Raw genomic sequence first — 16,414 nt, 5'->3', positions numbered from 1 at the left:
TCTCATCCATCCTGGATATGGTCCTATTTGAGTGAGCTAGCAAACAAGAATTCTCTCTCTCTCTCTCTCTCTCTCTCTCTCTCTCTCTCTCATAGAGACATGAAAGGTATTCTTTTTTGGCTATGCATGTGTGCATTTCTTGATTGATGTAATTGAGTAAAAGTTTTAAAAGCCTTAAATATGTTTTTATTAAGCAACGCGCGAGTTCTCTCTTATGCTAAACCAACTCAGACGAACATGTAGCTTACGCAGACGAGTCACCATCGCCACTGAGTTCTATCAAGGGAAGCCGATATAGCAGATAGCAATGGCTTTTTTCGCCACTTCGCAAGAGGTATGTTGTCTCTCTCTCTCTCTCTCTCTCTCTCTCTCTCTCTCTCTCTCTCTCTCTCTCTCTCTCTCTCTCTCTCAGTTGCGATGGCTTCCTGTAATTTGTAAGGTTTAGAAATTTGTTGTGATTGTTTGTAAATTTTATTTGTATGCAAAATTTTTGCATAAGCAAGTAATTTTGGACATTTTTTGTATTTTGTAGGGTCTAATCTGAAGACAAAGCTGGCTATGGCGGTTAAGAATCCTATCCCACGTGTTTCTTTAGGTGGCCCTATCTTTCCATTTCAAATCTGCACTATATAAAATCTTTGTCTCTTTCCATTAAACCGTACAAACAAAATTTACAAACAGTCACAACAAATTTGTAAACCCTACAAATTACAAGAAGCCATCGCAGCTCACAGAGAGAGAGAGAGAGAGAGAGACAACATACCTCTTGCGAAGTGGCGAATAAAAGCCATTGCTATCTGCTATATCGGCTTCCCTTGATAGAACTCAATGGCGATGGTGACTCGTCTGCGTAAGCTACAGGTTCGTCTGAGTTGGTTTAGCCTAAGAGAAAACTCGCGCGTTGCTTAATAAAAACATATTTAAGGCTTTTAAAGCTTTTACTCGATTACATCAATTAAGAACTACACATGCATAGCCAAAAAAGAATACCTTTCATGTCTTTATGAGAGAGAGAGAGAGAGAGAGAGAGAGAGAGAGAGAGAGAGAGATTGCTTAAATACATAATCTTATTTCATGTTTATGCAGAGATGTTTTCTTTTCCCCAATGATTGGGAAAGAAACACATGCATATATCACAAATAGAATTTTTTTAAAACTCGATTACATCAATTAAGAACTGCAATCATGCATAGCCAAAAAAGAATACCTTTCATGTCTCTATGAGAGAGAGAGAGAGAGAGAGAGAGAGAGAGAGAGAGAGAATTCTTGAAGATGTTCATGTCTCTATGAGAGAGAGAGAGAGAGAGAGAGAGAGAGAGAGAGAGAGAGAGAGAGAGTATTGGCGCTTAACTTGTTGAAGGAGATATCTAAGAAGGGGGGACACTAGGGAGGGAGAGAGAGAGAGAGAGAGAGAGAGAACTAGCGCAACCCCTTCTTAGATATCTCCTTCAACAAGCTGAGTGCCAATTAACTCTCTCTCTCTCTCTCTCTCTCAGATATATATATTATAAAGCTAAGATAAATATAATAATTAAGCTTTATATATATATTACATTATTTAAAAGAAAAGATGGATATAATATATAAATCATAATATATATATATATATATATATTATAGCTCTGCTTGCTTTCAAAATTCACACCGATAGCCTCGGAGGTCGGAATGAAAAACGAGGACCGCCTTTATTTTTAACCCTGCACGTGGAAAATTGTCATGGACTCGCTTTCTTGGGATCGGGACCCCGGAGCACCCTATAAAACGTTAGCGTCAGTTAAATAGGGCAATAGTAGGCAAGATTCTCTTTTCAAAATAAAGGTGAAAGTTGAATGGTTAGTTATATATATATTTTTGAACTCTCTCTCTCTCTCTCTCTCATCATTCCACGCCCATTGGGCCCTCTCTCTCTCTCTCTCTCTCTCTCTCTCTCTCTCTCTCTCTCTCTCTCTCTCTCTCTCTCTCTACCATGTACACACTCTCTTTCTACACCCGATCTGCTACGTACTCTCTCTCTCTCTCTCTCTCTCTCTCTCTCTCTCTCTCTCTCTGTGCCTGATCGAGGACTACTGCTCTGCTGCAGGCTACAGGATGAGGGCCTTCATGCCATGCTCGATACGGGCGATCTATTGGAGCAACATAGCCACACACACACACACACACACACACACACACACAGACTCTCACTCTCTTTCCCTCTCTCTTTGTGCGGAGTGTGACGGATCCAACAAGGAGAGAGAGAGAGAGAGAGAGAGAGAGAGAGAGAGAGAGAGAGAGAGGCAGAGGAGATGGAGCATGCATGTATGTATGTATGTAGGTAGGTACATACATACATATGTACATACATACATACATACATGCTCCTCGCATTGACATCTCCTCTTCAAGAATAGAGTGAGAGTTGTGTGAAAGCCACTATCTCATAGAAGCCCAAACATTTGTCTTGCAAACCAAATAGACAAAGATCTAAATAGGAACCCTAACTTCAAAATGTAGTTGACAAAACAAGAAAAGAGATGGAAGCTCTCATCTTTCTTTAGCAAAGGGGAAGATCTGAGTCTGAATTTGGCTATTGAACTTAAGCAAGTTTGCAATACCAAACCTCCAACTAGTTTTATACCTAAGCGGTACAAGCAAAGTCATTAGGTTAAAGCAAGAGCTTTACCTTAGAGCATGGATTTGCAAGCAAACTCCAAATTTCAGCAAGCCAAAAACCCTAATTTTCACAAAGTGAAGATTTGAATGCACTTCTTAGCGTTCACTGAGAAGATCTTTTGGGTTGGGTTGTGGGGGGGCAGGGGGGGGTTGCGTTTACCTATAGGGAGCTTGAATGGGAAGAGAAGAAAAGCCAAATGCGGGTGTGCAAGGAGCTTGGGGGGGTGTGTAGAGGGGTTGCTGAGGAGCTGATCTAGGAAGCAAAGAGGAAAACGGAAAGAAATGGGAAAAAGAGGAAGGGGGAGAGGAGAGGGGGGAGTCTAAAGGAAATGGGGCCTACCCTCATTTCCTTTAGACTCCCCCCTCTCCTCTCCCCCATCCTCTTTTGGGTTGGGTGGTGGGGGGACGGCGGGGTTGCATTAACCTATAGGGAGCTTGAATGGGAAGACAAGAAAACCCAAATGCAGGTGGGTCGTCTGAGAGAGCATGCCATGTGATTGGCACCTTTTATGGAAACAAATTGATGGGTTTTTGTGGATTTGTGGTTGGTGAGATCCATACCCTTGAGGAAGGATTTTGTTGGTGGTTTCTCTTTTTGTAGGTCTTTAGGGACTCTGCAGATGTATATTACGCCACTACTAAGCTACCACACCTGCAGTATGTAGTCCAACACACTCTTAACTCTAGAGCGCCAGAAAGGGTACGAGAATCGAATTGTAGATCGATTTGGAAACCACTTTAGGACTTTGAACTGGTATGAAGTGAGGGAGTTGACCTGGAAGGGAAAAAGCCTCTTTATGGACATTAATCCTATAAAGAAATCGTTAATTTCAATAAGAATCACGCTTAGAAAGGAAAATTAGTTACAATTTATGCAAGAATCATGAAAAAATAGCTTGAATTGGTAAAAATTGCCTTGAGGGGGAAGAGTATACTCCTTGTAGTCATTGAGGCCACAAGTTTTCGGCCAGATTTTTATATACTTGCATATAAATAAGATGGTGTCTTTTTGTCATTCTTATTTTTCAAAATGTTATGTTTTAAGAAAGTTAAAACTCTCATTTTTCTTCAGAATGGTCTTCGTGACTATGAGAAGGTCTTTGTCCTTATGCTTATGGAGCAAGCCGCTCGGACTTCTTCGAATTACTCCTTCAGCTTTCTATGCTGCGAATTTCGGAGAAGACTTTTCTTCCATGGAGTTAATCAAAGAGCAAAGAGCCAAACTCGCAAGACAAGAACAAATAGTGGAAGTAGCTCATATATATATATATATATATATATATATATATATATATATATATATATATATATATATATATATATTTGAGAGTGTGTGTGAAAAAGGTGAGGAATGCACTGTTTTATTGAAGAAAACTAGTAAGTTAAATTGTAAATGCTCTGATTTTAAAAAAAATCAGTAAAATAAAAGTGAAATTTTACAGTTTAACTGCAAAATCAGTAAATCACAAGCATAATACTTTGATTTGTACAGAAAATCGAAAAAATCAATAAATACATGCTCTGATTTTTTAAAAAATCAGCAAACAATGTATAAATTATCACCTGCACATTGATCATAAGAAGAAAAATTAGTAATTTCAGCAATTAACATTGGAAATTACATAAAATTAAGGTTATTCGATTCAAACCAATCCATAGGTGTTCACATGGTCCTTCCTGCAGCCAAGCCGGCTATATACCATGAAACGAACACGTGGGAGGATCTCTCGGTTACACGGATTGCCTATGGACACACGTCGGACCAAACCACCTAACCATAGCCACCATCTGGCAACACCCTCTCGTTGGAGCCAACGTCTGAGGACGTAGGCATACACTTGTAAGACCGGGCGTCCCATACCACCCAGCCTCACCTCCTCGAGGTAACCCTCCTCGCTCCTAGCCTCGCAGGCTAACCTTTTGCACTCTACAAGTAGGGGTCAATAATTGCAAATGAAGCATTGGCCTCCTTTTATAAAAATGACTGACCACATTGGCTGGGTTCACACTACATATGTCCGGACACTAGGCACCCATACCGATGGTGTCATAGACTAGATCCCCTCTCTTGTAAGTGGGACATAACAAATGCTGTTGAGCAGCGAGCAAAAGGGTAATTGCTTCAGATTGTGGAGGTTGTCACCTTTGATAGGCAGTGAAGCTCAGGGGCAGGCAAATTTGCTTGTGTAAGTGGCAGATGGTGACTGCCTCGGATGAGCAAGTAGCACACAGGCTTGGATTTTGATGGCGTGGGCTCAAAACTGTCGCGTTGCGTTACTTGATCTTTTGTTGAGCATTGAATCCACCCCCTAATTTCGCCAAAAGAATCATAGGTAGCCTTGATCTCGAGTCCTTTACGAGTCAAACACCCTCAATAAATTCCACCTCATGAGCGTGAAGCTTAATTACACCCAAAACTATCATGCTCGAGCTCAATGGAAAGCTCTTGATGAGCGCTTCCTCCACACACAAGTGATGCACACAGATTATGAGCTAAAAAGAACTAATTGAAGATCAAAATTATGCAAAACAGCAGTAAATGCAAAGGCTAATTGAAGATGAAAATTATGCAAAAATCAACACTAAATGTAACCTTCTCCTCACCAAAGGGTAGTGGAGCATGCTCATGCTCAAGTGGTGATTAGAAAGTAGGATTATTATTAACTTAGAACACTGATGCAATAGGGATTAATAGGCCTAGGTGTGAACCATCGGCTCTAATACCACATGAAAGGAATTGGCTATGGCGAAAACGGAAGTGAGTCGTTCATAGTGTAGTTAAGTGTGTTAATCACAAGTGCTTAGGGAGAGGGAGAATAACACTAATGCAAGTAGCAGAACATAAAGTAGATTAATCAAACTAAATGTAAATGGTGGATACAAATGTGGCTCAAGTGCGGCTCATACAGATGGGTTCAAAGTGTGTGAATAGGGCTTCTTTTATAGGAGTGGGAGGATGTATCTTGCTTACATCATCTATGAGGTGTTAAGAGATTCTTCAAATCAACCCAAATGGAGAGGATCATGGGCAAAACTCGTATGCACCTTTTTAGGGGTTGTTTTGACCCTCCAAATGGACTTATATGCAAGTGTATTGGGTCTAGAAACCTCTATGGGTCATGCATGTATGGATGGGCATCATCTACGATGTCTAGGCATGCATAACTAATTAGGGAAGGGCACCATAAGGGGTGCAGAATATGTCACACACCCTAACACGCTTGAGATGGCTTTAGTCAGCAGGATGATTGTGATACAAGAGGGCCGGCCTACACTCCAGCCCGCCACAGAGTTTGTTCCTCAAGAGTGGAGCAAAGATAGAGTGTTGCTGGGAGCTCATCTGCAACCTGACACTGGATCATCTGGAGAGCCCACTGCTTCCGCATCTTCAAGGCTCAACCCATCCGCCGGCGGAGATTGTACGTGACATTTGGATGGAGCTGATTTGTACACTCAAGGGCTGATTTGAGAGACTTCCAGGAAGCTTTCACCCCATGCGGAAGCACCGTGAGGCCTTCGTGGGACTTTGGCAACCAAGGCCCTTCTTCACCATGGTCATGCCACACCTAGATGGCAGTACCGTTCACCAGTGTGGTTGTTTCCTCCTCCCATATCCTGATTTAGCCATCATTGTACATATCTTACCTTTTCATGGAAGAGTCTCCCTATATTTTGATGTAGCCCTCTCTAGCAAGGACGGTTGTAACCCATTGGCAATTTCCTTAACTAATGGAAGGATCTTTTTTCTGCAAAAAAAGGTTACAATGATCATGATTCTCATCTGAGGTCTCGACGGGGATAATGATGTGACTATTTAGTGATTGTAGTCTTTGTGCAAGTCCTGGATGTGTGTTGTCTAGTGCATGGGTACATAGGGTCAGTGTTTACTGACCTAGTTTTCTATCCTTTGCCTGTTTTGCAGGCGTACTCAAGGGCAATTACTCTTTTCTCAAGAGGGGGTTATATCACAAGTGTGATGATGTGGCACTATTAGGACCTCCTAGCCACTTGAAGCTTAGGCAAATACCTAATACACCAAGGCTACACAAAATTGCATAAGCATGACTTGGTGGTAATTTTCACAATCGTGCCCAAAATTACGGGCTGTCACGTGGCAGTCCGTACAACCAAGAACAGGAGAACTTTGCGCAAGGCTTTTGGGGCTCTACTTTGGGAAGACAAAAAGCAAAGCTTTTGGTGCTCAATCAAGGGCTTGTAAGAACCTTTATAAGCAATGCGGGGGGGTCCCCTTCTCTGGTAGATTAGCTTGGGAGCACTGCGGAGAGAGAGGATCCTTGGCCATTGTACTTTTGCGATCAATGAACAAAGAAGTACCAAAAGGGGCACCAGTCTTTGGGGTTAGTGCATCTAGGAGCGGAACTTGGCCGCTTCGTGTCGACTCTTCTCTCTCTCTCTATTCAAGTTCAATTGTTGCAATTTTTGTTTGTGTGTTGCTATTGATTTCTCGCTTGGGTGCCCAAGCAAGTTACATATGCTGGTCAACAATGGGTGTCGACGTGTGTGGCTCTTTGACACTCTGCCATGAAGTGGGGCGTTGTCTGCTCGAAAAGATATGGTACATCTCCATCTCTTGTGTCTCTGTGAAAGCCCGCTTTTTCACGGAGGATGAGCCTCCTCATCTCTCTGCTGGTCTCCCTCTCTATGATAAGCCCCATATGAGGAGGCATGAGTATAGAGCTCTACACTAATCATCATACCACTGCTTTGGGCCATAGTTCCAGATCTAGCAGGCTCCCCGAAATGGACTGGGTGGTAGAAGCTATGTATAACGGCCATCTGGTGCAATGAGGCAAGCTGTGTGTGAGAGTATCCATGGGCGCCTAGGTATCCATAAGTAGAAATCCATCATTTACTCTGCTAGTGTACATGTCATCCATATCATGTATGAAGTAGATTGAAAGCACTCCTACGATTTCTACACATCGGCAAACACCCGTATGTGGGTGTGCCTACAATGGATATCACATGCAACTCTCAATGTTTAGCAAATTCTACTGTTTTCCACCATAAAATCTCAAGCTGATGCTGTTCCTTGTGTCTCTACCAACAACAGTCAGGACATGTCCTCAATGATTTTTCTGCAAAATGTCAAAATCTGGACTGCAGGCAATCTCTTTTCAGAACCTTGAGTAACTTTACTTTAGGATTTTTTAATCTAGATGGTATGAAACAGTGGTACAGCCATAGAACTGTTATTGCACGTTTTCGGTTAAAAACGAAAAAAACAGATTCCACCATAATTTTGAAAGCATGTTGCAATGCTTCATAGGACAAACTTTACTTTTATGATACCATACCTTTAGCATACATATGGCCATAGCATGACAACAATAATCTGGAAACCCTAGGCAAGGCATAGGTTGGCCTGATAGACAGGGAAGGATGACGAGCGGACAGAGTTGCCTACACATAAATTAATGTGCATGTATGAGCAATTAGCATTTACTTACACTTGCTTTTCTGCTATCCTTCTCAGAGCTGCTTATGACATCCAAAATCCCCTGTATCCAGAATTGCTCCCAGGTATCTGTAAAATACCAACAAATCTGCAAGATAATAACCCTAAACAAGATAGATGATCAGCATCGTTTAAATGTTGAGTAAAATTCCCAAACTGCATCAAACCATGTGGGACCGATCAGTAATCATGCATGCATGTGTGTATTTTGCATGAACAACATGAACAAGACTCAATACAGAAAATCCAGTCTTGAATAACATCTTATGCATCATCATCAATGAGAACAGCATTCTCCCTTTCCAACCAGAGAGAAGGTTTGAAGCCATTTTAAATCCTGTGTTTCTACCTAAGATCCAGTACCTTGAACTCAATGCAACATGACCATGGCTTAGAAGTAGAGCAATGCTTTTTATTGGCTATGCTCAAACATGTGAAGAGAAAAGAAAAGTTTAATTCCTTAAGATTTGGAGGTGGCTTTTGAAGAAAGAAGTATGCTAGAAAAATACCACTGATGCAGATGTGGATGTCCGCAATAAGTGCAAGGGATGCTGTTACTACGGAGGTCACTTTTACAGAGGATAGGTTGTCACCATTTGTTGAAATGGCAGTACAGCAGTGCTGACATGGCAGCTGTACAGATGCCACTGGCATGGCGGTATGGATGGATGATGTGGCAATGTTGGCATGGTAGCATATGGAAGATGATGAGGCAGCCATATGGATCTACTCAACGCAGATCCTTTTCACAACATGGGTTGCTTGAACCTGTATGCTTTCAGAGCAATATGCAAATATTGTAACTTGCTTGGTTTTGAGCATGTTTCTTTTTAGCAACTCATGATTCATAAAAGAGGGTTGAGCGCCCCAATTTTGTACATAGATACATATACAGATCTCTGTTGGATATAAGTCATCGCCAGATGGTGGTATCCTAGGTAGCCTATCATGATTGTATGTCTACAATGGCCGCACCTTCTCTTACTCCTTGTTTGCTCCCTCTTGATGATTCTTGGCATCCTTGAACCTTCCATCACTGAGCATGTTCTTATCAAGAATGGTCAAATTGCTCAACAACGTGATGCTCCCACATCTATATGAATTTTTAGCCCATTTTGCCCAATTATTAGCTTCTTAGATGAGGTGGCTCGTTTATTCGTTTTCTATGCCACTGGATGTAACAGGCTTGGACACTCTTAACTGAGAAATCAATAGCAACACATATGAGAAACTGCAACAACAGAACTTGAAAAGATGATGATGATGTTGTATTATCGTCCGCGGGGGGCCAAAATGACCCATGGGACCCATAAGAGTTACAAGCGGTCTCCCCTCCTCTAGGCGAGAGAGGGGGTGTCATGGGTGTCTTGTAGTAGTTGCGTGTGGCGCTCAAGTATTCGGGCAAAGTACATGCCTAGAATGGTTGGAGAGGGTTGCGTGCGGCTAAGGAGGTCCTCTAAAGTGGTGCATCCTTGTATGAGGGGTCCAAAATCCCCTCGTATATGCGCGTAGGCATGACATTCTAATGCTACATGTTCTTCGGTTTCTGGTTTCCCCATATCACAATTATGGCATAACCTCTTCTTCTCATCAATGTGTTGCCACCCTCCTGTTTCAATTCTTAGCATGTGCGATCTCGTACACATTTGTGTAATGGCTCTCCGTGCTCACCACGACATGGGTGTTCGGATATGGGTTTGTGCCAGGGGGAGTGAGACCTTGTAATTCTCCCAATATTGCGGGTTGATATACCTGCAATAGTATACAAATTTGGACTTTTGCCTGGCTGATTTCCACTTCTCATGTAGCGCATCAAGGATGTCTATATCAAAATTCAGCAAAGCATCAACTTCTCCCCCCTTGGGTATCTGCAGAGTTATGTATTTGTCCACCTTCCACTTCGCAAACCATCTCTTGATATCCTGTACCCAGCTTGATGAAATGATTTTGCTTTTTTATGTTTTTTGAAGTAGACACCCGTCTTTCCATGCGATGTGTGGTAGACGGTGTGTGGGCATAGATTGTATCTTGAGAAGATATTTGAACACTCTTTGGAGGGCTGAAATTTCGATCGGTTTCCTGCCTGTTTCTAGTAGTAGCACCGAGTATGGAGTGGTGTTCTTTATCCCCATGTAGAGTACGGTTTGCACAACACATGTGTCAAAAATGATGGACTTGAGCTCCCATCTTTGCGTAATACTTTGATGGCACATGTTTTCAAATTGGTAGTATTTCACCTTCCCCGCATCTATCCTTTTTTGTGCGCACTTCCCCCATGCATGGTTGGAAGGTATATCAATGCCAAGGTATATAAACCCGTCCACGACCTCAAGTTCGCGTCCGTTGTACATGATAATGGGCTGATTCCCTGTGTGATGTGTCTTGATCACCATGACTTCGGTTTTTGTGACATTGACGACGAGTCCACTAGTCTTGCAAAAGTCGGAAAACGCATTCATCATTTTCTGTAGTGTATTTGCATGATGCGAGAGTAGGACGACATCGTCTGCGTATATGAGAAGTTAGAGGATGATGGTTCCAATATGTGGCATGTCTACCTCCTCTTTCATGCATTGTGTTATAACCTCTTCTAGTTGGTCTATGCATAGCCCAAAGAGTGTTGGCGAGAGTGGGCAGCCCTGTTTAACCCTCATGTTACTCATGAATTCTCGAGAGTATCTAACCTCGCGGTACATATGTGCCACTGCTCTACGAAGGTAGGTAGGTACCCCGAGCCTTTCCATTTGAGCCCATAGATTAGCTCTCGGAATTGTGTCAAAAGCTTTCTGGAAATCTACGAAGCAACAGTACATTGTTTGGCCCTTTAGCCTACATTTCTCTGTTATGACTCTGAGAGTAATGAGGTGGTCAATAGTGCTATGCTTAGGTTGAAAGCCAGCCTGCCCTATGGCTCGCTTGTTGTTGTTTTCAGCCCACTTGCTCATTTCCTGTTCCACCATACTTCCAAGCAATTTGTTCATGCATGCCCCAATCATGATCGTGCGGTAGTTTGATGGCTGATTTCTGTCCCCACCTTTGTACAAAGCTTTTATCCAATTTTCTTGCCAATCACAAGGTGTACCATGTGCGACCACTTGGTTGAGTAAGACATGTAGCCATTTTTGCGCCGTCGCGCCTGCCCATTTAAGCATCTCCGAACATATTGTAGCGTATCCGGTGCTTTCCCACTGCCCATCTTTTTGAGACTTTTTGCAATGATCTCCGCATCAAAGGTTTGTGCTAAAATGCATCCCTCTACTTCACCCATGTGGGTTGCATTTTCTTTCATGTAGAGTGACTCCACATATATTTGAAGCTCTTCTTGGTCGAAATTCCCCATCACATCCGTACGCTTGCCTTTGATATTTTTCCATGCTCTCTTCGGATTTGTTTTGAACATATATGCATCTTGTTGTTCCGTATGTGTTTCATAAAGGCGTCTTTTTTTCCGCTTCATGAGGGTGTATGCTTTAGTTGCTTCTACCCATTCCACACTCATTACATTCGTTGATTTAAGGCGTTTTTTGGCCTCCTTGCATTCGTCATCGAGCCAAATGTTGTGTGGAAGTTCTTTAATGTGTCCCTTACCTCTTGATTTGGTCATTGTGATTTCTGTTGCTTCACATAATGCATCCCGAAAGATCTTCCAGCCTGTTTCTATGTCATATGTGATGTCTCGACATTCAAGCAGGGTGTCAAGCATTCGAGTATAGGTGTGCGTTTCTTTTGCGACCGTGTCTCCATTGAGTTGGGGGATATATGGGTATATAATATGAGTTGGGGGATATACTCCCAATCTCGAATGGGTAGATGTATGGGTATATAATATGAGTTGGGGGATATACTCCCAATCTCGAATGTGTCTATTATGTCCAAGGCATCAGGCGCTACCAATGCATAGTCAATGGTGCTAGCCCCTTTGTTAGATGTATAGCATGTAAAATGCCTTGTACCCTCAAAACGACGAGTGCCATTTAAAACTAGCATGTTCATAGAGTGCATCATACTAAGCATGGTAAGTCCTTGGGCATTGACTGTTTCATCCCTGTATCTTCTATCCCATGCGGGGTCTAAGGCTATGTGTCCATCTTTGTCAAATGATTGTAGCCCATGATCCCATATCTCTGTTTGAGTGTGAGCAATCCTTGCATTCATGTCTCCCATGACCATAACATTGCCACATTTTGCATACATGTCTATGTCCATACATAGGTCATGGAAAGGATCCGTTTTGTCCAAACCATGGCTGTCATAAAAAGTGGACTCTCTGTGTGGAATATAGCATCCGGCAATGTATATAGGCTTGGCTTGATTGTGCACCTTTGCCCAAATGTACCTTTTATGTGTATCCACTTTACATACATCAATGATGTCGCGTAGTTCTTCCTTGTACATAAGTGCTATCCCTCCTTACCCTCGTATTCTCATACTGGGCTGCCATAGAGAATGTGTCACATACCCTTCAATGCATGGTATACGGCGTGCATCATGTTCCCATGTTTCTAGTAAGAAGAGGATGTCCGCTTGCGGTAATACTTCCACGAGGCCTTCCCCTTTTTTCCATGGGAAACCACGGCAATTCCAACTAGTGATGTGTATTCGCTTGGTCCCATGGGTCGCGTATCCCTACGTAGTAGTGCCGGCCGTATCCTTCTTGCGCTCCTCATATGCACGTCGTATTTCTTGTTGAGCCGGTGTGAAGTCTTCTTTGATGTGGTATTTACTGTTTTGCAGATAGAATCTTGTCTTTTATGTGCGTCTAGCATGGTACATACCACTGTGCGATCACCTTCCTTCTTCTTCCCTACGCGGTGTGCACCGTATACCACTACATCTTGCATACCAAAGTGTTCAGTAAAGAAGTCTGATATGCTTGCATTTAGAGTGAAAACGGTTTCGTTGTCCTCTTCGCTAAGTCCTCGAATCATGACATTCATGGTGCATTTTTCCCGTTCATTCTTTTCATTTACATCCACATTAGCCTTTACGTGATGCTCATGTGCAATGTGATCCATCGCATTCCCATTTGCATTCTAGACAATGTTAGCCCATGTCCCTACATCTGTTGTTGTTTGTTCACATAGGTGAGTAAGCTTCTCATCTTGTGTGAACAAGCTGTCTTGCGTTGTGTTCGTCAAACTCTCGAGCTTGTCTTGCATTGTGTTTGTCAAACTCTCGAGAGGCGGGAGGCTCTATAGCTGCCAGTCACGATTGTTGTCCAGAGGAGCAGCTCGCGCAGGTCATGAGAGAGAGAGAGAGAGAGAGAGAGAGAAGAAGAGGAGAGTTTTAACGTCGTAGGAAACTATCCCAAGAGACCTTAAAGATCTATTTGATGAGGAGAGTTGAACTCAAGACGTGTTATTCAAGAGGGAAATGGCATAACCAATCTACCACACTTGGGCGATAGAGAGAGAGAGAGAGAGAGAGGGGGTAGAGTCGACACAAAGCGGAGGGGTTCCGCTTCCAGATGCACTGGCCCCAAAGTTCGGCGCCCCTTCTAGTATATCTTTCTTTTTGCTTCACAAAAGGTACAATAGCCGGGGGATTCATCCTCCGCTTCCACGAACTGGAATGCCAGAGTGAGCCCCCAAGGCCGTATTCAAAGCCCTTGGCCTGAAAGCACAATACATGAAAATCTCTGCTCCCAAAGGCTAGCGCCAAATGCCAGTTCCGCGTTGTACAGCATATTCGTACAAGTGCCACGTCAGTAGACCTTTCCATGTTTTGGGCTCAGCCTCCAGGTGCCATCTTAGCAGAATAAGGCATCCTTCTTTGTAGGGTTTAGGCCTCTTGGCCGGTGAGTCCAGAGTTGGTAGAGGTTTGAGATTAAAAATCCTAATCCCTTGTTTCTTGTCATGTCACTAACTTGTGACATACCCCCTCTTAAAAGAAGTGTAATCGAATATGCGTTCGGGAGGTGAGCCGGGTCAGCACCGGGCTGCTCGCTGTGGAAAAAGGTGAGAGGAAGACACACAACGAAAATGATTCAAAAGTTACCTGGAAACTCAAGCTGATACAACTTAATGAATTCGGAATATAGATACAAAAACTGACTGCAAATGACACCGTGTGCTCTTAATTCCGTGGACCGTCGAGATCGTGAGCGGAAGTACGAACACCAAAGCAGTTGACTAAAGGGAGTGCGGGTGAGGGCGTAAACTTCCTTTCTCCCGCTCCTTGCTCTTCCCCTTGGTTCTAGCCACTTCAGTTCCCTTTCCTTGCTCTTCTAGACCACCGTCACGAACACACTCCATTTCTGCAGTTCTTGGAAACTGTCGCCTTCCTTGCTTTGTTGTCTTTAAACTCAAAAGGACCTCTGACAGTTGCTCGTAAAGCACCTTTCTTCTGCTCTTTCTTTACTTCTACTGATTTCTGCTATTGCTCTTAATTCTCCCTTCAGTGCTCTTCTCCGTAAAGCAACCATCAAACTTGCAAAACATTGCTATATCCTCTTCTCCCTTGCTGATCTTGCTCTACTGAGTACACAACAAAGGGAAAAAAAACTCTTACAGTTCGTTCTCTCCAAACTCTGCCTTTCTCTCCTTGTGTGATAAAAAACTCCCTTCCGAGGCCAAAAAGGAGCGAAGCGGCACTTCCTCACATATATCTACTTCAAAAAAAGAACTCCTTCAAAGGTTTATTTTTACGAAATTTTCTTTTTGTTTGTTTTTGGAGTCGATGATCAGGGTGGGAATCACCCTCTGGATATGTGGGAGTGGCCTGAAAAACTGGGCAGAGACCTCTTGACGACATCTTGTCTTTGTTGCCCCTCCATCCGAGCTCTATAGCAGCCGACACGTCCACAAAAACCTCTGCGCTGACTGCCTTCTCCTGGTTATCACGCTGCTCATTGTATGTATCTCAATAGCTTCATGCCGCCCGCTTACTGAACATCGTTCTCAGCCAAGAACTGTCGCGTGCTGATCTCTGTCCTGCTGCACGTCACTCTCAGCCAAGAACTGCTCGCACGCTGCTCCCTCTCAAAAGATGAACGTGCTGCCTCTTTTGTTCGTTGCATGTCGGCAATTTCCTGCTCACCACCTCTGCAAAAACCACCAGCACTGCCTTTTTTATCTCGCTCCTCATCACCTGTCCACCAAAAATATCTTTGTTCGTTTGTTTTTTTTTTTTTTTTTAAGGGCGACATTCGCATGCCCTTATGGGCGGGAATTGTCTGCTTGACTTTTAGTACTTCAAAACAATTGAACTGAGAGAGAGTGCACGACACACGAGATGGGGAGTGGCGGAGTTCCACCCCAAGAGAGCACTGGCCCCAACCCCTATAATAACAGGAGGGCACCAGGTGCCAACGGAAAAGAACAAATGAGACAAATTTTAGTACTTCAAAACAATTGAATTGAGCAACCATATGTAACAGACTTGGACACTCGAAGTCGAGAATCTACCGCGACAGCACAAATAAATACTTCAAAACAGTTCACAGTTCACAATTGATTCGACACTAGCCCGCCGGTGGAGTTCCGTGCCTAGAGATATTGGCCCCAAAGACTGGCGCCCCTTTCGGTATTTCTTTATGTATTAGTATGTGTTCAAAGTACAAGAGTGCGGGCAGGCGCTCACACTCAGACTCTGCGTCCAGATGCTCTGAGTTGTGAGTGGCCTACCCTCATATTTAAAGAGATTACAAGGGATGCTAAAAGCAAAGCCCAAAAGCTGGTAAACTCAAAAGCTTGAGTAGTTTTAAAAGCCTTAAAAAACTTAAATTAAAAATTCTCTCTCTGCCTTACATAAAAAAATAAAGCAGGTCCCCAAAATCTTCAGCATAGCCTTTGCGTAGCCTAAAGCTGGCCGTACAGCCCTGCCACGTGGCTGCCTATTCCCACGCTGCTGCCCCTTTCTGCCGTACGCTTAGCGCTGCCTCAGTCCAGATGCCCTGCAGAGTGTCCGAACACAGCAGTGCCATGTCAGCCTGCCACGTCAGCGGAAACGCAGCCAGCTAGCCACGTGTGTGTACCAGGGGCAGCCACGTGTCCAGATTGTGATAGCATACAACTAAACGCTCCCCAGACATCCCATCTGCGTCATTCAGAGGTTTTCCAACGTACAACAAAACGCTCCCCACACATCCCCCGTCTACATCGTTCTGAGGTTTTCAAACATACAACGAAACGCTCCTCAAACATCCCGTCTACGTCGTTCCAAATTTCAGACAATACCGAAACAACATTTCTCACTACTCCACCAGGATTAAATCACCAAGCATTGAAACCAGTATTAAGACCAGAGTCAAACAATTCAAATCAGCACCAAGACAAGTTTAAA

At 43.3% G+C, this 16,414-nt stretch overlaps 1 protein-coding gene across 14 annotated transcripts in view; it reads right to left on the bottom strand.

The window, feature by feature from the left end:
* The window catches only part of LOC147417656 (uncharacterized), a 52,149-nt gene that overhangs the window by 7,869 nt on the left and 27,866 nt on the right, over positions 1–16,414 (bottom strand). For 5 of the 14 annotated variants that reach the window (XM_086506980.1, XM_086506977.1, XM_086506973.1 and 2 more), the window contains exons 4-5: positions 8,124–8,200; positions 764–855 (exon numbers count right to left, since the gene is read on the bottom strand). Coding sequence is in view for 10 of the 14 variants with exons in the window: in XM_086506977.1 (XP_086363103.1) it covers positions 764–791 (28 nt within the window). In the remaining 4 variants the exon portion in view is untranslated. Of the gene's footprint in view, positions 1–763; positions 883–1,645; positions 1,755–8,123; positions 8,220–16,414 lie in introns of all 14 variants that reach the window. The other 9 variants (XM_086506979.1, XM_086506986.1, XM_086506974.1 and 6 more) reach the window with 6 other exon arrangements.

The sequence above is a fragment of the Adiantum capillus-veneris genome, chromosome 30 (assembly GCF_014529385.1).
Source record: "Adiantum capillus-veneris isolate H3 chromosome 30, ASM1452938v2, whole genome shotgun sequence".
NCBI classification, from domain to species: domain Eukaryota; kingdom Viridiplantae; phylum Streptophyta; class Polypodiopsida; order Polypodiales; family Pteridaceae; genus Adiantum; species Adiantum capillus-veneris.
Note: the sequence above shows the minus strand (reverse complement) of the source record. Positions and strands in the feature narration are given on the sequence as shown.